The sequence below is a fragment of the Anomalospiza imberbis genome, chromosome 1 (genome assembly GCF_031753505.1).
Source record: "Anomalospiza imberbis isolate Cuckoo-Finch-1a 21T00152 chromosome 1, ASM3175350v1, whole genome shotgun sequence".
NCBI classification, from domain to species: domain Eukaryota; kingdom Metazoa; phylum Chordata; class Aves; order Passeriformes; family Viduidae; genus Anomalospiza; species Anomalospiza imberbis.
In genome coordinates this window covers 107,345,514-107,370,584 of record NC_089681.1, presented here as the reverse complement: position 1 = coordinate 107,370,584, position 25,071 = coordinate 107,345,514, and the positions used below count along the sequence as shown (strand labels likewise).

Sequence of the window (25,071 nt, the reverse complement as noted above, 5' to 3'; positions counted from 1 at the left end):
CCATGTTAGCACACCGAGTTAGCTCCATGTTGCTTTGGCACAGCCTGTCCCTAGGTCCCAGCAGTTCATTGCTAGTACAACCCTCAAGGATGTTTTTAGTGAATACACATTTTGCCCTGCCCACTCATTTTGAAAACTCTGAATAGAGGTAAAGAGCTGGATTGTATCCTGGGGGAAATAGAGCATGCTGTACTAAGGAACTGAGATTGACTGTCTGTGTTTAAAAAGAGAGTAAAATAATAATAAAAGAAGAAAAGTAAAAGGCTGCAATTTATGTGGTTCCTGGACCAGAAAGGACAAGGAAGAACAGGAGCAGAGTAGATGAACAGCATCAATGAAATGTCTGTCAAGTTTGTGATTTACTGTCTTTTATGTCTTTTTTCTTCTTTTTCCTTCTTTTTTAGTTTGTTTTGAGTAATGTTTCTAAGGGCACCGGTGAACTGGACAGTTTCTGGTGTTCTTACATGGAAAGCTTTTCTCTGGTGGTAGTATTCTGTGTAATTGACTATAGTTTCTCTTAAATGAGACCTTATTATTGAGTGCACACCAAGTAAACAGCAATTTCTAAGTATAGCTGGTCTGAAGAGAATGAAGAAATCATAAATACTACTTATATTTCACAAAAGGGAGTCACCTTCAGAGTTTTTCCTGAAAACCAATTCAGATTTTCATGTGAATCTGATATTTGACATAAGCTGTTCTTCTATGCTAACAGTATATCCTGGCCAAAGAAAAAGAAATTTTTAATGTTTAAAGAGTCTTATTTTCTTTATCTGGAGAGAACAAATGCAGTTATGATATCTTGAAGGTTGCATTTTTGCAGGTATTAAAAAGAGATTGATTTGGAAATTAGGCCACCCTGAAGATTGTTTGGTAATGTTTGCTAAGAAATAGCTAAGTTAGTAGACACTAGACAGGTTTGTGCTCGCTTTACTGGAGCATGGTCACTACCGAATTTTCTATTAAAAGTATTTTAATCACTGATACTTGAAAATCAACCGTTTGGAGAATAGCTTGCAAGTTAATTATACTAATCACTGTTTCCTAATAAGTACCTAGATCTGAAGTAGTATCTAGAACTAAGGATAGACTTTAGACACTGAAATACTACATACCTCATTATTGTCCATGAGCAGGGAGAGAGAAGTTACCCACCTTTATGGGTGCCCATAAATTCTGTGGCATGTGCTATGTCTGTATTTTCTCTCCCTGTTCTCCTTTCTAGTACAGTGTTATCTGATGCTGTTTGTATTCCATGCTTGACAAAAGACTCAAGCATGGGCTGTGATGGTCCATCATTTTTGTTCTCTAGAGGAAAAGAGTAATGTGACTTTTTGATTTGGATGTTTATGTATGAAATATTTGAATTTCAGCTGCACAGAGTGTATAGCAATGTATTTAGAAGAATTCCAGGTCTCTAAAAATGTGGTTTTTTCCCCTAATATTTATCTTAAAAATGAATCTGTATGCCTTCCTTATATTCCCAAACTATTGGAAAACTCACAACATGCTTTTATTTTCCAGTATTTTTCTTGAAATAATAGTCTCATTAATTTATTTTTTTTTTCACTTCTGTAGGCTTTGTGCAGAATTACTCGTTCCTCACCTAATGCTTTCCAGAGTGTCATTGAAAAAGTGGGATTAACAGCTGTACTAAATTCCTTGGCAAATGGAATATGCAAAATTCAGCAGTACATGCTCACGATGTTTTCGGCAATGTTGTCATGTGGGATTCATCTACAGAGGCTAATTCAAGAAAAGGTTTGAATTCAGATTAATAATTTACTGGCGTGGAATTTAATGAACTGAAAAGTTTAAATTAGTGATTTTGGGTTTTCAAAATACATCTCAATGACATTTGCATATCTGAATAACAGGAAATGAGGAATGTGTTTCTTTTATATTTCTATTTGCTTAAAATCTAAATTATAAGGGGTATAGTTTTTCTTTCTCTCATGGATCATCGAGAAATGGTACTAATGGGTGTTTAAATTGTTCCTTCAGCTAGGATTCAATCAATCCAGAATACCCTAGCCTGACCATAACTGATAATGGGCCCTAAGGAAAATCAGTAATGAATCAGTAAGGACAGCTATTTTACATAGCTCTCTTAGACATTTAAAAGAGAAAATTAGGAGTGTTCTGATTAAATCTGATACTGTACTTTATGCTCTCCTTAAAGGACCTTAAGTCAATTTGTAAGTGAAATATCTTGCAGGAATTAGCATTTTAATACCATAGGTTTTTCTTTTTAGTGTCACTGAATAAAACAACTGGTTTTGGTTTATGTGTAATATAATTTTTGGTAGAAGTGGTTAAAAGTTTTCTATTTGGATCCCCAAATTATTTTGTATTTAGAGAAAAAGTGTTTCTTTTTTGGCAGTGCATCTGCATAGTTCATAAATGAAAGTAATAATCTCCCTCTGTTTTGAAAGGATAAAAACCACAAAGAAAGAGGCAACTATAGTTCTTGTTTTCCTCAGATACTCCATTGTAATGTATGTTGTAATCTGAAAATCATCTTGATTATAATAATCTGTTGGGCATTAGTTGAGTTTTATTTCCCTACCTATTGTTTTAACAATTATATTTAAATTAAAACATAGTCACACCTGTGTGGCCTGAAATCACTCATTCTCTTCCTAAAATTAATTTCTGTACCATGTCAGAATTGCCAGTGTGTTTTTTTGAGTGCATGTCAACTGGCCTTAAACTTTCCAGATCCCACAGCAACAGCACTAACAGGTGGTAAATTGTCCTGTAGTGCTGCACTAGCAGTGCACATTGTGCAACTCACTGTTGTTGGTTCAATTCCTGTGTGAGCCATTCACTTAGGAGTTGGATTTGACGATCTCTTCCAACTCAGAATGTTCTGTGATATGGAAATTAGATTGTAGGATTTTGGAAGCTGAAACTAAATTTCTATTTTTCTTGAATAGAATCTAAAAACACAAACATGCTTCTGTATTGAACTGCCAGGAGCTATCACATCACATGGAGTAATATTATTTTAGCTCTGAAAATAAAATTTAATAGTCCATGCACTTTTCAATATTTCATGCTCATGATGTACAAGTCCACCTTAATGAGAGAAGGGAAGAGTGAGTAGTGTTGGCCTACAGATTGTTTTGTGTTCTGTAAAATTCTTGTGTAGCTCAGCTTAAGAGGCAGAAGGACCTCAGTGTCACACAGAAGGTACTGACAAAGAAGTGACTGTTTAATATAGGTGCAAGCAACATATTAAAAGATACTTAAAGATATAAATTCAAGATGGACATAATTTAGCTTTGTGTATGTTATCTGGAAACACCATTAGCTTGTAAGACTTAAGACTGCCCTTGTTTTCTTCAGTCTTCAAGAAGAGTAGTAAAAACCAGTTACAAAACAAAAGCCAGAATTGCAGTTCTGTGATCATCTACACTAATGGAAAACTTCAGAGAGCCACAATAGCCAGAAGGGACTGGGTTTTGTCCCTCTCTGATATAGAGACTTTCCATTTTAGTTTCCTGTTTTGGAAACAAAATAGTAGAAATTATGTTTTTAAAATATAGCGTGGAAAAAGAACTCAAAATCAAGAATCTTGAATGCATTATAGCAGTAAATTAAAAAAAAACAAAAAACAAAACACTACTAATTACTTTCATCTGGCTGTCAAGATTCACCTTTAGATTAGGGAAAATCACTCACAGCTTTTTGAATGCAATTAGGTTCTTCCAAAGGTCAGATAATGTAGCAGGGTGTTTTTTATTTGGTTTCTTTCTTCCTCAAATAGTCATAAGTAAAATTATTCAAATAGTTACAGCAATATATTGTCACAACTGCATTGTAAATACATTATAAGCACTGTCCTCATATTTCAGTAACTGTTTTCAATTCTTTGTCTTTTACCTGAATGTGGAGAAGTAACTACCACTGTAGATGATAGTTTTGTCAATATCAGTATGAATGAATAAACAGATAAAAATATCTTTAGTAAAATCTTTGCAACTCCAAACTTATAATATGGAGATATTTGCAAAGTAGAGAAGGGAAATTTGAAAATACATAAAGGTGCAACAAATGTTTGCTATTGCAGTTTCTGTTCTTGTATAGTGTGATAGTGGTCTAGCTGTTTTCCTCTTGTGTAGCCAATTCAAAAACATCATTGCTTTTGTTTTAAACTTGCTTTGCAGTATTGCTCAGTGTATCCAATATAAAGTCAAAATCTTGTTGCAGTGTGTTCACTTGAAATGAAAGGACTGTCCTATCCTGCGGAGTCTCCATGGATACATCAAACATTTGCAGGGGAGGGAAGAAATACAGAACAGAGAAATGATAAATAATGTATTTGGCAGTATTTGAGTGATTTTTGGCTTTTCTGATACACTAAGGCCTGTAGGTCAGAAAAGATGTGCTTGAGATTTTCTTTGAATAAACTCATGCTGCTATGTAGTCCTCAAACCAGCCAGAAAAGCAAATTCCAACAGGTCACATTTATTTCTTAAACCAGATTATTAGAACATTCCCAGATAAGTCTGATTAACTTAATTTTAATTGTCTTAACCCATGTTAACCCCCACATGTAGCATTGAGATATTCTTGCTTTCCAGAGTATGAGGACTAAAAATAGATGTGCTTTGGCTTGTAGTCGCATGTGTCTTTGCCTTGTGTGTGGTCTATCAAGTCCATTTATGTTAGCACGGTCAGTGTTGCATTATATATACTCTTTGACTATGTCTGAGGTTTTATGGGATTTCTGAATGTAAAAACTTTGTTGCTGTTGTTGCTTTGGTTTTTTAACTAAAAAAAACCCTTGAAAAACCAAACCACAATTAAAATTCAACCTTTGCATTTATTAGATTGTAATTTAAGAACTTGACTGCTGCAAGTTCATACTGGAGGAGCTACAAGTCATGCTCTGTGAGCTGTTGAATTGTTTAAAGCAGTAAACCTTTAAATCCCAAGACTGAGAAATTATTCTATTTATGAAATAAATTATTGAAGTACAGCAGGACAGTTGTAGAATAATTAATATCAGTTTTTTTTTTTTTCTGGGATTTCTGTAGTTCCTGAATGATGGCTGCTTTTGAAGACAGGGTTAAAGTGGTGTCAGAATAAAATTTGATGGTTTCTTGGCCAACTCTTATACTCCTGCTCTTTTTCCATTCTCGGTAAAGATGTATAGTTAATTGTTGCAAAGGATGTCTCTAATAAATTACAGTCAGTGTTGATTTGCAGTTATTCTGTTAGCAGATGTGGAATTTGAACAGTAATTTGTATGTTAAATATGTATCACACAGTGGAATTTTTAACTTTGTACATAACATGCATACACTACTCATCTATCCTATAGTGCCACTCCCTTGAGAATCCAGCTCAACTGTTTGAAGGCAGGTTCTGTTGATGAGGCCATTTGTGCTCAGTCTAATTTTTGCATAGAGCCAGTTGACACAGTTTGTAAATTCGGATTCAGTTTTTAGTTCTGATTTTGTTTATCCTTCTTCTTTCTTTTCAAGTCCTAATTTTATTTCTTCCTTGAAAAGATGATGTTCACTTTCTGAACTCAAAATAAGACTAGATTAGATAAGAACAATCAGAGAAGGTGGAAATTATTTTACCATCTATTTGGGGCATCTGGTGTATAATTTGGTATCTGATGTAGATAAGATTTTATCCAACTAAGGTGTAGTTTTTAATATTCCTGCATATAAGGGAATGAATAGCTAAAAAATTTAATCATATGTGTGCTTAAATACATATGTATTCTGAAAATAGTTCAGCTTTGTTTTAAAATAAATATATTAAAATATCCTATGTTTTTGCTTAAGGTAAGTCCTTTAAAAATATAGTTTTATCATCTTTTGTAATTGATTTCATACTATTTTGGATGTAGTACATTAAATAGTGTTTACTTTTTACTCTACCACTTCTGAAGATGTTCAAAGCAGCTTTCCACTGGGCCAGTCAGTATTGGACAGAATTTATTTGCATAGAAAAAATTCTATGGAATTTTTTTCCCTATGAGTGACGTGAAAATAAGCAAACTTTTAAGTGTATACAGTCTTACAATGCAGTGCAAGTAACCTTAATGTCTTTGTGTTTATTTCCACCAAGGATTTTGTGACCACAGTTACTCGTCTACTTGAAAGCCCTTCAACTTTTATTCGAGCAAAAGCCTTTCTGGTCTTGGTGCAAGTTTTAATTAATAACAGGGAGATGTTGCTCCTCAGTTGTCAAACAAGGTAAGGTGATATTGGAAGATAATCAAAGATACAGTCTTTAAAGTTATACCTGAAATACTTGAAAATGTGTGGTATTTTTGAGCCAATGGTTTAGAATTTAATTGTTTTGTGTGTAACAGTAGTCCTTTTATTCATGAGAATATTTTGTCTGGGATCATCAGGTGACAATTATTCACAAGGGGAAACCACTGTCTTGCAAGGAGAATGTCTTTTAAAATGACTTGTGGTTCCAGTGAGCATTTGCATTTTTGGGTAGGGCAAAAGATAAACTGCAACAGTGAGTTGCTGCTATGGTGGGAAAGTAAAATTAAAAGTTCTGTTATGTACCTTCCTCATCTTGGGGTTTGGTGTAGTCCATAGTCCCTTCTAGATAGTCACTTTCAAGGTAAAAATAATATTTTCTGGCTATATGTGGTATGCGAGTGATTTACATAATGACCAATAAATTCCTGTGACTTTTACATGATGTATTTAATTCTTCTTTTAGAACACTTTTCAAGAAATTACTGAATCACCAGGGAATTGTTATTTGAAATTTTTTATCTTCTGTTGGGACAGAAGCATTCCTGTATCAAAGAGGAGCAAATTAGACTGTGTTAGAATATGAATTGTCACCATGTTTCGAGGTGATCGGAGAAGTAGGATTAAAGAAATTTTAGTTGGGATTTATATCTTCTACTGTTCTGTGAGAAGAAAAGAAAATGAAATGTAAACGTAGTTTTTACAATATTGAAATAGAGCAGGTTTGGACTGAAAGTAAAAAAGGTTGAAGCTTGTGGGTAGCTGTAAATCTAACTATATCTACAGCAAATATAACATTATATCTTATATATATATACCTATATATATACACTATATAACAGCATATCTCTTATCAGAATAGATCATCTAAAACCTTTCTCTTACATCCAGAAGGTAAGATAGCTACAGAGAGGAGAAATGACCCATTAAATCTGGAGACAGTTGCATTCATAATATCACTATGTAACCCTGGAATAATCTTAAACACAGCAGAGATACTGGATACTCATTGAAGTATAGTGTGGAATTTAGTTAGATGCCTTCAGCTGTCTGACAGAAAAGTTTCTTCAAAATTAAGACTCATAAATTCTAAATTGCTAGCACAGGAAGCAGAAATCAGTTGGATAACTATTGAAAATATTTGATATACTTAAATCCTCCTTCTGGAGGTGTTTGATTTGAGATATATAAAGAACCTGTAGTAAAATGCATATAATTCCTGGTTAACAGTTTGTCTTCAGCAGCTGCAGCTAAAGCCTGTATTAGGATTTATATTGCTTTAGATGATAAAATCTGTTTATGATAATGATAATCAATATAGGGCAATTTTTCAGTGTGCATCACTTAAAGGATCATGCAGATGATAAAACAGTAATAACTGTTTCATGGCAACACTGCACTGAAAAATGCTTTTGTTTAGTTTGGTAATTATGTTGGTTTTGTCTGGGTTAGTGTTGATTTTCTTCATGGCAGTTACTATGAGGCTATTTGTGCTAAAAACAGCCCCCTGGGCCTCGTGAGCATGGGGACTGCCTCAGGGCATCCCAAAGGCCTTGCTCTGGAGAGCAGTTCTTCCTTTATTTGGCAGCAAAGTTGGGACAGGGTCTGGAGTGCAAGTCTTATGAGGAGGAGCTGAGAGAACTGAGGTTGTTTAGCCTGGAGGAAAGAAGGCTCAGGGGTGACCGTATAACTCTTTGTAACCACCTGAAATGAGACTGTAGCAAGGCAGGGTTTGGTCCTTTTCTTCCCAGGTAATGAGTGATAGGAAAAGAGGAATTGGGCTTAAGTTGTGCCATTGGAGACTGAGATTTGAGATCAGGAAAATTTTTTTCACTGATAATTCAGACAATAAAATCCTGTTCCCACTGGTAACCTTTGTGATATCTGTCTGTCTTTGGAAGTGGTTTTGGAGCTGAAAAAAACTGTGGCATGTGAAGAAAAAAAACAGTTTAATCTGTTTTCATTCATCTCATTGTGAGGAAAGGGCATGGGACAAGGAAAGGAGGGGAGAGAAAGAGAAATGGAAGGAGGAGTAGGGAAAGAGGAAGTGGAAGGGAAGGGTGATAGCAGGCTTATTTTAGCTCTGCTGGTGTTACCAAAATGGATTTCCTTGTGTTTTTTTCCAGTTTGTGCACAGGTACCAGGAAATAAAAGATAGCAGAAGTAGGCACTTGCTAAAACCTCTTTTTATTGGAAGCAATAATGATGCCTCAGGGCTGGGAACATGAGAAGTAGCCAGTGTTGCAAGTCTTAATTCCTGGAATGCAATCTTAAGACAACCTGCCTATTTTTTTTTTCTGTTTACAGAGCCTATTGGCTTTGGCCATGATACCAGCAGTTGCCATTCACTTTTTGAGTATTTGTACACACAATCCCACATACATGTCCCTATAATGCCTATTGATCAGCTGAATTTGCACAATCTGGTTGCAAGTTCCTTTTTGTACCTCTTTTCAAAAATCTCTACTTACTCAAAGAGTATGGAAACATCTTTATAATTCCAAATAAGAGTGGAGAAACAGCTGATCCCAACTGATCAGAGGGATATTCCATACCATGTGGCCTCATGGGGGAAAGAAGAACGGAATGGCAGGGAAGACATTAGGAGTGATGGCACTTGTCTTCCCAAGTAACCATTACATGTGACGGAGCCCTTTTTTCCTGGAGATGGTTGGATACCTGTCTGCCTATGGGAAGTAGTGAATGAATTCCTTGTTTTGCTTTGCTTGTGCAGATTTTGTTTGTGGATGAAAAGTATTGATACATAATAAGAAATGTAATTTTGAAGTGAATTCATAGTTCCACAACATTGAGACAATTCACCGGTTACTCTTTTTTCCTACCTGTTCCATGGTAGTCAATTACATACCTTTGGTTCTTCCACATGTGATACAGCTAGAGAAGATACGAGATCCTTTAGGCTGAAGTAGCACTTGTTTATTTACAGTGTGCAAATTAATTTATTTTGCTAATCACACTGAGTTTTCTAGTCTCCTTACTTTCTCCTTGATTTGCAGAGGCAGGCTACCTGTGTTTCAGGGGAGGGACACATCCTGAAGTTTTATTGAGACTTTTCATTTCACCCTTTTCTAAGCTAGCAGTAATTTCTGATTAGTCTCACTGAATTGTTCTTTTTGTATCTAGATGGTTTCAGAGAATATCCTGGGTAAACAGAGACTGACTTGGAGATTGAACTTCTCCTCCCAAAAGAATTTATTCAAACCGCTTGTTTTCTACTGTCGGCAGAGATGAACACTTGTGGAAAGATAGGATAGTATTCCCGACACATTTCTCAGTCTGCAGAAATGTAACTATGCACAACAGCAAAACATCTGAGCAAAATCTTTCTCTGTTTCCTGTGGCCACCTCCCATATTTATTAAATTTTCAAATCTTATATGTGCCCTTAAAGGAAAAGCTTTGCCTCGAAACCTACTACAGTCTCACATCTAGCATAATTCTTAAGATTGCCTTCTACATCTTAAGATTGATCTAGAAAAGTAGTGAGGAAAAGAAGTAAAAAGCTTAGTGCTCAGTCAGATGGGAAGACATGGAAATGGAAGGCATGAGGGAACAATGTCGTAAATTAGTGATTTCAGGAAAAAACCCAGCAAGCTGGTATCAAATTAAAAAATAGAAAAAAGTGATGGAAGGGAAGAAGTCGAGATTGAGCTTCCTATTAACATGGTATGCCGTCTGATGTTACATCTCTGTAAAATAAACACTTTATCTATATTAAGTATGCTTTAAAAAAGTCTTCATTTTCTGTAAGCAGAGATTGATTAATAACAATAATAAATAATAATGTAACTAAGAAATAGTTATTGATTTCTTGGGGTAAATGGACTGTATATGTCCTCAGAGTATGCACGACCTTCTTTAGTTTCATGAAGGTCTGTCACTCTCTGTGAACTTAGTCTCTTTTCTTCATATTGGTCATCCTGTTAAAAGAACAGTTCTTATTCTTTTAAGTGGTAGACCTCATCCCTGTTCCTATCACTCAAGACTGTTAACTGAAGAATTTTCCCTTTTTTGCTCCACTCTTTAACATTTTTTACAGAAAACTTGGGTTGTTTTGTTTTTTAGTGTAAAAGCTCACTGATGGCCATATCATACAATACAGACACTTGAATTTGTTTTTTTTTTTTGGACCAAACCTTTGCTTCATAGACAGTGGTTTACTCCTCATCATATTTAACTTATTTATATTAACATCTACATATTTTTCATGTATTGTTGAATGCAAGACAAATGTGCTACTAAATGAATTGAATAAATGTATTTCTATAGGCCTGGTTTTGCCCACAAGAGAGTACACTGAGATTCATCAGGCAATAAAAGTAACTGATGAATTGTTCTACATATGACTGAGGAATTTGTCAAAGGAAAATAGAGATGCTAATGCTTTACTGCCTACACAATTTATATCTGTACAGTTTTCTTGAGACAATGTTTAGTTGAACCGAACTATCGGGGAAAAAATAGTTGTGCATATTTTTAGAAAATCTTTATGTGAAAGACAATTTTGTGAATGGAAGAACAACATAAAGGAGGGAACTCATATATCTTTCCTCTCTCAGAATAAATAAACCTACTTTGTATCCTTCTTAAATGTGATTAAGTAATAGAACATGCTTTTGTAAAATAAAAGAACCTCCTTCACCCAAAGAAATAAAATCGCTTGTGCTGAAGTCTATTTGGCCTATTTTAAGTAAAACTCAAACAGATCTAAGTGTATTTCTGTATAGAATCAGATGATTGTTAAAATTACTTAGTTGTCTGGAAAGGCTAGAAGGATATTTTATTTAAAACATTCAAATTTTTTATATTAAAAAGTGTAAACCTTATAAAAGTAAAATTCTATTTGTAGCACAATGCCAGATTTTTAAGTAATTTTCTAACAGACAAATCAAAATTCCTGTAATTTAATGCAATTTCCACACATTACAAGAATAAAATATGTCCTCATGCTCTCTGAGAAGTGCAGCTGAATGTGTTTGCATCTGGGCTATTGCACAGGTGAAAAGTAGTTACTCAGGTGGTCTTTTGATTTCTCTCTTTGTCTCTGTAGAATAGGTTAGGAAGGATAAGAGTGTAATATTCAATCATAATAATGTATTGTTTAGAGACACAATCCTGTAAAATGTATTCTTAGGTAGTTTTTACTTCGTTAAGTAAATAATCTTTTTGATAGGAAGATGTATTTCCTAGTAGTATTGTTATGAACACTTGAGGTAAATAAGTAATTTTCATAGTTCTGTAAAAGAGAATTGATTATCAGAAGGGTATTTAAAAAGATAGTACTGAAGTACATACTTAAAATCCAGATCATGGATTTCCCTCACCAGTGACTGATGGTTCTTTGCACAGGACCCGGAGGGAGTTCGAATGTGAAACAAAGATGTCAATAGTATGGCCCTAAAGGGAAGTCTGGCCCTTCTGTCTATTCAAATAAGCATTTTAAAATTTTGCCCGAAGCATTCTGTTACAGGTGTATTATTAAAGCAATCTCTTGTAAGTTAGCCAGTGGCTAATAAATCAGTTACCATTTCACTGTGAGAAATGTCATTCTTCAGAACGGCAGAGCCACAGCACTTACCAGTTGGAATGCGTGCACTGAGTTTGTATTTAGAAATTGTGAACACCAGATTTCTAGAGAAAGGATGTAAGACTACTTTGGGCTTTTATCTCTTTCAATATGGCCATTCCAGCTAGTGCTACCATTTTAATAGGCTGCAGCGTGATCTATGTAGTATGATTTTTCTGGACTGAAAGATTGATCTCTTATCACATTGACTTTAATTATCCTTGCTTTTGGAATTCTTATGAGTTGAAAATTAGTCTCTTTAGTCTTTCACTTATATTGCACATATGGATTACCTATTTCAAAATAAAGTGGATTGTAAAATTAGTCTCTCTCTGGCTAAGTTTGCAGAAAGATTCACTCCTTATCTTAATATCACATTCATTTAAACTAGTAGAGTTGTTCTTACTCAAAGTAGCTTAAGGCTTTCTTTCCTTGACTCAGTAATTTGTTGGTTTTAGAGTTGACTAAAAATACTAAAATTTCAACAAAATTACAGAGCCAAAAGTAATGTATCGTCTTCACTGTAACCACAGATACAGATACCAAAAATGTCTAGTTCAATAGTTTTTTTGAGATATAGTGTTATTTTCTTTGGTGTGAGAGTTAATGTTTTGCACTTGTTTAAATGTAGACTCATGATGTATATTGAAAGAGACAGCAGGAAGACCATGCCAGGAAAAGAGCAGCAAGGTGGCAGTGAATACCTGTCAAAATGCCTGGATCTTCTCATCTATCATATTGTGCGGGAGCTGCCAGGAATTCTAGGTAAATTCAGTTTGTTAACGAAACAGATCTTACCTTTGCTTACTCTGTCAAGAAACAGGTATCTCCTTATATATACAGGTGGAAAGACTGTATTTTCTGATTGCTTAAAGTTTGCACGATATCAGCTTCCTGAAATTTTTTAGATGGGTCATGATCAGATATTTTGTATTGGAATGCATGATTTCCTATATGAATGTTTTGTGTTTGTGGAATGGTAAGACTCACCAGGTCAGTCAGGAATGAAGCTCAGAGATACAAGATGTTTTATCAATGTTTCAAAGATACTGTAAAGTCTATAAACATTTTACAATCTAAGTGCAAATTTGCCCCATAAACCAGGGGCCTAGGAGAGATGCAACAGGGCGTATCTCTGAGTACATGTTAATCGCTTATGCTGAAATTTAGAGTTATCTGCTACAGGCAATATTTTTGGAAAATTTCAGCTTAGACACTTCAGTTGTTTTAGATGCCTGAAACTGATTTGCTCATGCACACAAGGTTTATTTTCATAAAATTATTTTCTGATGAGATGATACCTGATGTATTTTTCATTTTCTCCACATTATCAGTAGGATATTGAAAATGTAATGGTAGCACAGCAGAGGTTAGTAGACCTAAATGTCATGCTGCTATTTTAAAAGAAACTTTGCTTCCTTTGCTAATGCAAATTTTTGCCTTGCTGCAAACAACTGATCCCTTTTTTTCTAACTAAATATCAGGTTAGCATATTGGCTATATTTCAGGATGGAAGTCTCAGACTATAAATGTTTGAAGCACAAATTCACCTCCTACTATTTATATAAACTAAATAAAACTGGTATAGTAGGCTCTGATATTTCCTCAGAATCTGAAAGTTTCAAATACATAGTTACTATCATGATACATAGCACATCAATTGCTTAGACATGTAATTACTACTAATCTACAATTAGAATGCATTTCTGAGAACTGATATCAAGCATAATTTCTACACTTTGTTTTCTTTTTCAAGCTGGATCTGTGTGTTGATTGTTTTCTGTAACCCCAAGTTATCTCTCTGTATTTGTCCATATTTGTCAGAAGTCTTTTTCTTTTCATTGCTGTATGATGAAGGAGCATGTACTGGTCAAGATGGTGAAAGCTCTGGGCACCTAAGAATAATAATCAGATTTGAAAATTAGAAAAGTGAAAAGCAGTTTAGCTGTCAATTTAGAATTAATCCTACCTGGCTTTTTTAATATGCATTCATGTAAGCCCCTTACTGTTCCCATCTTCTTCCACCAGATGTAGCTGTAAACCAAATAGATTAACAAGTTGTAGAAATTGACCTTAAAGATACATTTGAACAAAAGAAATAAATTGTTAATCTTCTGGTTAATTTTTAAAGTTTTTCATTGTTGTAAATAAGAAAATAATTTTATTTCTGCATTTATAATATTTAACATATTTTTAGGAAGTAGATATAAATTGCTCTAGATCATGCTAAAATTAAAGATAGCCATATCTATCTATCTATCAAATGCAAAATTGCCAAATGTGATGGTTATATATTCTTTAAAATATAGAGAGATTGTTCACTAAATCAGTTACTAAACAAAGAGAGGTCGTGTTGATTTACAATACTGTGTGCAATTCAAAACAAAAAGGTATTAATGAAAAAAGTGTTGTGTTTTATGTATTTGAAGAGTTTTAAGCAGCACTTTCTTTTCTTTACCAGTGAATGAGTCAAATCTTTAAGGCCTACTTTAGTGCCAGGCTCTGTCATTTCTGCTTATATTGAAAACTGAACTCCATGGGAACAGAAGAAAAGCATTGGTATTATTCAACATGATTAAATTCTGACTTACTGTGAAAGAAAAGGCCTTTACTGGCCTGAAAAATCATTTTATTATGGATTCCCATTCTTTATTTGCTTAACATATATGTGAATTCCCTTTTACAGTTTTTAGCAGCTGTCTTTTTAGGGGGAAAAAATATAGCAGGTGTTCTTTCAAGACAGCATTGGGCTTCTGGTATTTTCAGGTTATAGGGACAGAATTTTCCTTCTTTTTATATGAGCTAACTTTTCTCATACCGCTTCTGTTCTTCATCCTCTGCAGAAGAGGTCTTGCTTTTTGTAGACAATAGGAGGCATACCACAAAGTTAGCAGAATGTTCCTTCATTTTTTTATGTCCCTTCTGAGTCTGAAGTATAATTTTCACTATTGCCATTAAAATTTTGTTAGCTTATGTCTGAGGTTTGTAATGGAGGCCACTAAGTTCTCTCATTGATCTGTTACTATCTCTTTTATGAGAATTCCTGTAGATTTAGGTCACTTGTGTCACAGTTAAATCAGTAAATGAGAATGTGTGTGTGCATGGCTGGTGGAAGGATCTCTTTTCTTGGAGGAGAAGGATGTTTGGTGTTTTTCTTCCTGCTGAACTGTGCTGCAGGGGAAAATACTGCTTCGGCATTATGTCACCCACTAATCTTAGTTCATTCAGTTCTTGGTTAACTGAAAGCTGTGAGAATTTCACTTTTTACTTCACTAGAAATAGAAATTCTTCCACATAATTTAGCCAGTCTGCCAAGATGGGGGAATTCCATCTTTACTTCAACAGTCACCTTATACTTCTATCCTCACTGTTTTGCCAGAGGTCACCTTGCCTGTCCTGTAGCCAGAGTAGGGAATTGATCTGGTTGAAGACAGAGCTAGGAAAGAAGTCCTGGATTTATCATGAACACTACTTTTGGCAGACAGAGAAGACAGGAGTGAACAGAGGCTACTGGAACAGAGATGTTTTATATGTCATTTGCTGTTGTTTAGTGATGTTTTTATGTTGGATCAGCCTGAAATGCTGTTTTCTGTAGGTGACATTCTCAGTGCCTTAACTAATGTCTCTGGACGTAAACACCCATCAACAGTTCAGGCCAAACAGCTGAAGATGTGCCTTCCTATGATGCCTGTAGTGCTTCATCTTGTGACATCCCAGGTAGATTCTTTTTCCCCCAAAATTTGTTACACAGAGGACAAACTCTTACAGTTTCCCGAAAATCTAATTTCTGTCAATCATGGTCAGAATGAGGGAAATAGAGGTTTTGTTAATGAATAGATATGTCGATGAGTATTCCAGCTATGAAGCAGCATTTGATAAATGTGCATTCTGTAACAATGGTAATGACAGAAACAAATGCATATTTTGTCCTCTTTTGGTTTTTAACACGTGAAATAATTTTTTTACTTTTTCTGGTTATAAGATATACATTTAATGTAATTTTTTTCCTTTGGCCAATTTCAAATAGGTATTTCGTCCCCAGATAGTCACAAAGGAGTTTCTTTTCAACTATGGCATCTTACTTGTGAGTATAAAATACAAGATAAATATTTTTACAAGATATACCTATGCATAAAATTTTGGAAGTTACTTTAATGGAATAAAATTGCATTACATTTCTAAATTGGAGAGAAGTTTATTCTGAATATATATTTTAAGCTTCGGTTGTATTCAAAACTTTCTATATAATCAGAAAATACTTTCTGTAGTAATACATTTATTCAAAGGGAAACTCTGCACATATTTCATAAACTGAGAATTTCCTGTGTGCTTTATTTCTGAATAGCAAAGTTTAGTTCTAAATTACATAGACTATTTTCTCTGTAATTTCCTACTAATATTTTATGAGCAGAAATGAAAAAGAAGTTATAATTAATCGTATTTAAGGTATTGTTTCTTCTTGTCACCTTTTTCTTCTTGCTAGTACATCTAAACTGTGTTTAGTTTATGAAAAACTATGGAGCTAAGATACTGAACTCATGTTGACATTTGCAACCTATTTCTGACATTACCCATAGAAAACGAACATTTTAGGTGTGCCATTGGATAGTACAGGAGTAATGAAGTTGTACAGTTCTTACGTAATTTCCTTATATGAAAACAATTGTTTATGCTAAATGAGAAAAAAAGGGATATTCTAAATTGCATATCAGAGTTAAGCCAATACTTTTAAGTGCATGAGTTCATAAATGACAACTAGGTATTTATCTCCAAATAGCATGAAGAAATGGTTTGCTACAAACAATGAGATTCAAGTTATGTGTTCAAATTCATTTCTCTTTCTCCTTTGACTCTTTATTCCAAGAAAATGTGGTTTAATTTAGCCCTACTAAAATATTTGTGTAAAAATTAGCATTAGAATGATGAAAAAATTTGAAACTGTAGATGTTGAATTACAAAGCCCTTTCTCCCTTTGAAGCATTTCTAACTAGGCAGTAGATTTATTAGTAGTTTTCAGTCAACCTTCTAGAAGGTGAAATTCTTCTGTCAACAATATAGGTACAATGAAAGTTTTCTTTTGATGTTACTCCAGGTTGTTTGAACTACTGACTAAGGAAGTCAGGCAAGTTACAGTAGCACAGCTTTCCTCTGAAATCAAGGAGGAGCACATTACTCAGTGTTTCCTGCGTCTTGTCCTGTCTCCATTGAAAAAGGCAATTCAGGAACTTACATACTCTGTTTAAATTTACACATGAAAAATGGAGGGACAGTAGTATATCTAAAAAATTAATATCAAATTTTAATCAATTTTATGTAACTGTGTTATGATATAACTAATATAATTACATCTGGAAGAGTAACTATCCATTATATCAGGCAACAATCTACTCTGGAAATTTGTGTTTAGCAACATTCCCACTGACACCTATAAAGGGACGTTCAATCATCACCCTGTACTTTTTCAAAACACTGTGCTATAACTGAGGCCCTATAGACTTTAGTGAGGCAGTCTTTCTGTTTGTTTTGTTCTTTTTTTTTTCCTGATTTATTCAATAGTCTTGTTCTTAACAGTAAGAAATTACGCGGAGTGGAAAGATGTGTGCTTCGGATCTGGATGGAAAAGAAGAGTTATTTTCCTGTAGCGGTTGTTCATTGAGAATTTTTTTTTTGTGCTGCTTTGAAGTTACTTCCATCATCACTGTAATTTTCAGTAGTGTTGAGCAAAGAAATTGAGAGGGAGTCGGGACAGTCCTTTCATGTTTTCTGCTGTGAACAGAAATACATGGAGGACACACTGTGCCCCAAAGGCACAGCTAATAGCAGACTCCTGGTGGTGTGCACAGGGCACAGACTCACCCGTAGCGAATACACATACACCATTTCTCTCCATTGCTTGAGAAACCCCAGATAGTTCCATTTCTTTAAATCACACATCTTTTCCCTGTGTTTCTAATATACAATTAGTAAGCATTAGTAGCTAGAACAGTTTTTGCACCAACTATTTTGATGTTTTCAAATCGGTCTTGAGATTATGGTTGTGTGAAACTGTATAAAAATGAGCAAACAAAATAATTTGCTCTCTTCCAAATCAAGTTAATTAGATATAACTAGTAATTTTTTTCAAATGATCAAGAAGATAACTTTTTTTTTTATAGAAGCACTTGTTTTTTATGACTCTTTCCGAGGTGCTTTTAAATAATGAAATATATAATTGGTTTCTAACTCTATTTTTAATTAGAGAAGAATCCTTTAGATGTTTCTTACATGTTGTGAAAAAAATAACCCATGTAGAAACTTCTTCCAATTTAATATGTAATAAGGAAAATTTAATTGGTAGTGAAATATAAAAGAATGCCATTTTCCTAAATACTACGTTAGTAAAAAAGAGCATACTACACATTCTGCTGAGAATTTTCCTTCCTTAGGAAGTCTTAATCACATCTTTTGAATCCCAAAAAATAAACAGCAATGCATAGAAATGAAAGCATAAGAACAGTGGGTCTAATTGTGCAATATTTACTTAATCCAGATTATTAATATTTTATTGACTCTGTTCCTTAATATAATGACTAATTTAGGTGATTTTTAATAGAAAGTTATATGTGCATTTTTGCATGTTCTCCTGAGTGTAACTGCATCCATAGCGTGTATAGTATGCGTGGAGATCAAAAAGATGGTACAATAACAGAATACTGCATTTTCTGAACGGTCTTTGGTCATTTTTGTGAGTTATTTTGAAATAACCACATCCAAGGTAGTTCAAAGTCTTTAAGAAATTACAGTTTTCTGTTAACAGTGAAGACATTTAATTACTGTCTATTTAGCTAGAAATGTTAGGATTTCTGATACTAGTCAGAGCAATAATCCTTACTATACTCCACATTCAGGGTTCCAAGAGCATTACAGAATTGCAAAATTATAACAGCTAGTTCATTGGTACTTTCAGTTTTAGTTAATTATTATGAAATTCTATCCTCATGTATATTTTGTATTTACACAGTTTTTCAAAGAATTTATTGTTGTAATTATTCAGTGATTATGCTTTTTAATTTTTTTCCTAAAGTGTTTTAACATAAATGCTGCTTCTTTTGCAGGAGTTCATCAGATCAATAGATTCAGGAGAAACAATCTTGGATAGAGCAATAGGTGGGGTAACCTATGATATTACAGTACTTTTAGACACAGATATTCTAACTATTGAATTTTATGAAGGAATATGATTACTTTTACCAACAGGGCAAGCTGCAACAGAAGAGTTGATTAAGACTACTTTATTGACCTTTGAAGCAGTAACAGAGCATCCCAGCTTGCTGATGACCCATCGCTTGACTGTAAGTCTGACAGCAATTTAAATAGTTGCAGGCTGATAGGCCTAATTACATTTATAAATAGAAAATTTTGACAATTTAGAAACAGTTTAAAATATGGTTTAAAATATATTGTGGTTCTATTTGACAGGAAAAATAGTTTTTACAGAATTTTCAAAGAAGCAGCAAGACATTCAGTTTACTGTATTTAGTTGAGAAATTAGAGGGAGAATGAGAAGCACTTAGAGTTTAGAAATAGTAGTTCTTGATTCAACATATATAGCAAATATGTTGCTATATATTAGTGAAACTATCACTACTATTGATGCTTTTTCATAAACATATGCTTTTAACAACAACATGCTTGGAAACACCACCTCTCAGGATTGATCCCATTCTGTCATATGAGGGGAGTAGTGGATATCAGTAGATATCATATCATACCATATGATACCATCATATCATATCATATCATATCTACTGATGAGGTCACAAGTAGCAGTTATGGTGCTGGAATTTTTCGGTTGTTGTTTGTTTACTTGCTTTTTTAAGTCTAACAAATTTCTTACTTTAAAATTTCATTAGAATTACCAAAGATACTGTAAGCTTCTTACATTGCTGAGTTTTGTTTTCTTTGAAGTCGTTGGTTAAACATTCTACTGTGAGCTAAGCTAGTTGAAGGCAGAACAATTAAGTTTTGAAATGGTTGTCAGCAAATCAGTGGGTCTGAATGGTTGAATCAGTGTTTGACAAATCATCATAACCTGTCCCAACGCATTTTTGTGCTTGAACTTTCACCAAAATACAATCCACCATACTCACTGAGATGACCATTTGATTCAATTTGAATCTTATGTGTTTGTATTGGAATTAAGTTAAGGGCACTCAACAAAGACATCAGCAAATAAATTAGAATGAGGGATGTTAGGGATTGTGCTAGATAAGAATGGATGATCTTAGAAATCAAGTGTTTTTAGAAGTTGAATCCTAACTGGTGTGTATGTTAGTTGAGAATTTAGATTATAAAGTCTTAATAAGTGAAAATAGTAAAATGAATCCAAAATATGAATTGGAATTTTAAGAAGTTTAATAGGATTTTTTTCATGAATGCTCACAGTAGTGGTATTCAATAAAATTATCCTTATGCAAAAAAATCTAACCAGTTAGTAGTCAGAAGGGAGATAGTACTGTTCAGTTTACTTTAATATGGCAACAATGTCCTAGAAATAAATGTTAAGTGTAGTTGAAGTATGAGTGCCTTCTGATATCCCCCTACATGCCTGTCACCCTGCTTCTCACTATATCTGTATCCTTCTAGAATCACCTCAGTTTAAAAAATAATTGCTTTACTTTTGTGAGTTAGCAGTGTGTCTTAAATTGACTGATATATGTACTATTTTTATGGGGGTCCATCAGCATTGACTGAAATTGTGATACCTTGTGTCAGCAAATGAAATAAAATTCCTCTACCTGTTTCAGCTTTAATGGTCGGGGGATTTTCTCTGGAAGAGACAATTCCTCTTTACAAATCTTCTTCCCCTGTGCCCATCCCCACATTTAGCAGAACTTTTTCCTGAAACCAGGGAGTAACTATCCTAATCTCTGTTAAGTAACCCATGGCCCGCAGTAGGGGAGTTTGAAATATCTAGATTTCTGGGGAGCAGTTTACTTCAGTTCTTATATAGGAGGTTTTAGATGTTTTTTTTTAAATCCATCTCAACATATCAATTATGTACTTAGAGATAAAACTTCCTTCCCAACCACTGATCCTCCAATAATTCTGACACATCCCACTTTTGTAGTTTCCCTGGTTTAGGTATAAAATTTTATCCTTGTCAATGAACAGCTTTTTTTTTTTTTTTTTTTTTTTTTTTTTAAGAAATCTATTACTTCACTCACTGCTTTTCATAAATAACAGTTCTTGCTAATTTAAAAGAGCCCTCTTGACACTCAGCACATAGTCATTCAGACATAAAGTGGAGAAATTGCCTTCCATTTTGTATGTTAAATTCAAGAAATTGTCCATTGTAATTAGTAATCTCTAACCACATCTGCCACTAGTGGTGCAAACAGTAATTAGTTTAATACTATTTACGAAGTCTAGTGTGCTAATTATACTTGAATGTACATCATACATTACTTTAGAGGAAAGTGGTACTTCATCATCTATGATGCATACAGACTATTTTTGGAATTGCTGTTGCTCGAGGGATATCTTCTAATTGCTGCTGGCTGAGCATGACTGGAATCTATGAATATAAATTCCAGCAAACAGCAGAACACTGTGCTTTTTTAAAATGTTGAAGCAAGACATGTTCAAGCTTCCAGATCAATATTTAAGTATTACAGTGGTTAATAGGGCACTCTTTTACTGGAGAGAAATTGAAATCCTAGGCTGAGCTCAGAAGGATGAGTCTGGGTTGCTCATTTAGGCCAAGTTGTTTACAAGCGGGATTTTTGGGAGTGAGGCTAGCTGAAGGCCAAAACTTTCTTGAGAGGATACAATTTTTTTTCTACTCTTACTCTGACATTGCTTTAAAGCCTCTAGTCAGAAATTAAATGCATTTCTAATAAAGTTTAATTAATGTAATAAAAATTGGGGCTGTATTGAGCAAGCAAGACCAGAAAGTTTTTCATTTGAGTTCTGTTTTTTGTTTAACTAAAATGAAAATTGTTTAAAGTAATAGGAATTTAAGAGCAACATCTCAGTTTCATTCCCACTTTGAGAAGAATTACTTGTTCTTGGTTTTAGTTCTTGTTTGATTCACTTTTGTAGTTGTACTTTTAACAAAGAAAATAAAATAAATTGTGGGGTTTTGTAGTTAAATTTCTGATGACGATCAACCTGAAGTCAATTATTGAGGAGATTAATTTCTGTGGAGACTGACTGTATTAGATACTGCAAAGTGTGATAAAGTCAATGGAAGTTAATGGACAGTGTTTAAATGAAAACCAGCAGTGAGCAGTAATTTCATTTTGCATGCAGATGTGTGCATTTCTACAAGATATAAAGTAAAGAATAACAGTAAGTGTGACTTGGTAAATTTTTACAAAACCAGATTTTCAGATATGCAAATATGATGTTGAAGATCATTAAGAAGAGTCTATATAGACTGGAGTGAAATATTAACTGCAGTTTCTCAAACTGGTACAAGTCCAACTACTTGTTTCTTCCACCTACCTAAAATGTGAACTTACTTATTAAATTCAGATACTAAGTCTTAAAATAATATTGAATTTCCAATTTTGGTTAAGATTTAGATATAATTAACTGGACGAATTCATGCTGACTGTATAATTTGCTTCTTTCTGTTTTGTGTTAAGTACGTATGCAAATTCAGCGTACTTAAAACAGTGAAGAAGCTCATGATGGCAGACGATTCCTGTGGGAGTCCTTTCTATACTCCAACTAGCTCCCAAAAATGATCTGTATACTGCACATACAATCTTCTACCCAAAACATTAAAGTTGTTCTCTGGTTAAGGCCCAAGTTGTCAGCAGTGATTCTCTTCCTCAAGGTTTTAAAACTTACTTTTAAAAATCAGACTAAAATGAAAGCACCTAGAACATGATGAGTTGCTTGATGGGAAGTCAAGGGAAAAGTCGTATGACAGGGAAACCTACTGTTTGACAATATGAGAGTTACTAATTTCAAAAAAGATGACTACACAAGGGTTAGAAACTTCTGCAAGTGAGTGCTTTTTTCTTGATTCAGCATCAGTGTTCATCCACAGGCTATTTGAATCTAACCACTGACATCTTAATTTTGTCAGTGTAGGATGTGACTATATGAACACATTCTACAGAAGTTTTTCAGTCACATTCCCTTTACAAGTAGATTAAAATACTACACTACATGTGGCTTTCTGTCTATTAAGCTAATCCGGATGACATGAGACTTCTTCATGAAATCATTTCTCTACTAATTGACATATTGAGTCAGTCAATCAGTGCCGTCTCTTCCCAGAAGTAGGAAAAAAGCCAAATCCTCAGTGAAGATTCTGACGAATTTTAAATAAAAATTACCGAAGTGTCATCTTTCTTCCCAACCCATTCTAATATGCATTATGTTATTTTTTCTATTACATTCTGAGAGATTACTGATGATATTAAAACACTGAGGAGTATGCTGTGCTTTGAGGAAATGCTTTGAGAAGTTTGAAGGCAGGCAGAAAGATGATTTGGGGTTGGAGCATATCTCTCATAACAAAGGCTCAGGGAGTTGGACCTGTTTAGTCTGGAGAAGACAATTGAGAGGGAACCTCATTAATGAGTATAAATATCTAAAGTGGGGGGGTGTCAAGAGGATGGAGCCAGGTTCTTCTCAGTGATGCTCATACCTCACTAGTCAAGTTTTCTTTGCAGAAATTACTCAACATTATGGAGACAGATGTTCTGGTTCTGGATAGAATACTTGTATTTCCAAAAAGGTTTTGACAAAGTCGTGCACCAAAGACTTCAAATTCATTAGTAGCCCTTCCCTCTTACCCACAGGCTAATCAGCTTCTAACTAGTTAAAACTTACTATGTGGTGAATAGAGATCAGTTTTTAAAAAATTAGGTATTATAAGAGTGATGTCTTACAAAGGCTTGTTGCAAAATGTGCTGCTAATCCAGAAAAGGAAATGAATAGGGAGGTGACAGAACTGACTGATGACACTAAATTATTCACAGTAGTGAAAATTAAAGCTGACAGAGAAGTTGCAGAAGGTTTTTAGATTTGAGTGAAAGGAAAATTATGACATGCAATTCAATACTGATAAATGACAAGTAATGGACATGGGGAAAGTAATTTCTACTGTACATATGCAGTGTCTAACTCTAAACTACTTGTAACTTCTGGAAGTCTTTCGGCATTATTTTTCTATGGAAATGATAGCTTTATACTAAGTAGTAAAGAGAAAGACAACTAGATTATTAGAAATTACTAGTAAATGATCAGACAAAAAAGCAGAAAACACTGTACTGTGGTGCACTCAGCTCTCAAATACTGAATGCAGTTGTGGTCATTCAGTCTCAAAGGGAATTAAGTCTATCAAGAAAAAGTACAGCTCAATGATGCAAGAAGGGTCTGAGTAGAAAATAACTTCATATTGGAAACAAAATACTCTGTAGTGTCTTGCATGAATGGCATGGAAAAGATGAATTGGAAATAATCATTCATGCTTTTTGTAAAATAAGAATATGTGGGTATCAAGTTAGCTGCTTTAAAATAAGCAAGGATGTCTTCATAAGGCATAATTGAAGTGTAAGATGCAGTGCTGTAAGTATTGCACATGCTAACAGTATATATCTGAATATCAGGCAATTTAAAAGGTGTTAGCAACTCATCTAGAGCTATAATCATGTTCAACCTTAAAGAAGAATAAAGAAGAATAATTTCCTTTTTTTGTTAAGCAATCTTAGTGATAAAGACTGAGACAAAAAAACCTGTATCAGATTTATCTTCATGCATATATGGAGATTTGATTCTGCACAGATATCAGCAGCCATTCAAAAGAGGAAGAAATAAATCCTTATTTGAATATTCTTCTATTTATTTCAGTGCCAAAATACTAGTGCTATTCTTCTCTATACATTCTCTTTGCAATTTACTGGTGAATTTGTTAAAAATATTTTATATACTTTTGCACTTCCGTTTATTTCACCTTAATAATCACGTGCAAAGTTCATACCTTATTTACAAATTTATATACACATTAGTGAGAAACAGTGACCCAAATGGCACGGAGAGAAGATTAGGGTTATGGAGTTAGAAAGTATCTAATTTAAGGTTCATATAAAATTTAATATATCCTTCCCCCTTTAGCATATGCATTCTGATATGCTTTTGCATAACAAAATAATTTTCCATAGGATTAGTGCTTCATTTAGTTGATCTCCCCACCACACTGAACTGACAAGAAGGCAAACACCTTCTATGTAGAATTCCTTTC

General features: G+C 34.1%; 1 protein-coding gene across 1 annotated transcript in view; it reads left to right on the top strand.

Annotated features, from left to right (window-relative positions):
• ULK4 (unc-51 like kinase 4) overlaps nt 1-25,071 on the top strand; it is a 207,277-nt gene that overhangs the window by 48,071 nt on the left and 134,135 nt on the right. The window contains exons 19-25 of the mRNA XM_068186673.1: nt 1,579-1,761; nt 6,094-6,221; nt 12,460-12,593; nt 15,424-15,545; nt 15,856-15,912; nt 18,923-18,974; nt 19,065-19,159. Of these exons, the coding sequence (XP_068042774.1) occupies nt 1,579-1,761; nt 6,094-6,221; nt 12,460-12,593; nt 15,424-15,545; nt 15,856-15,912; nt 18,923-18,974; nt 19,065-19,159 (771 nt within the window). The remainder of the gene's footprint in view (nt 1-1,578; nt 1,762-6,093; nt 6,222-12,459; nt 12,594-15,423; nt 15,546-15,855; nt 15,913-18,922; nt 18,975-19,064; nt 19,160-25,071) is intronic.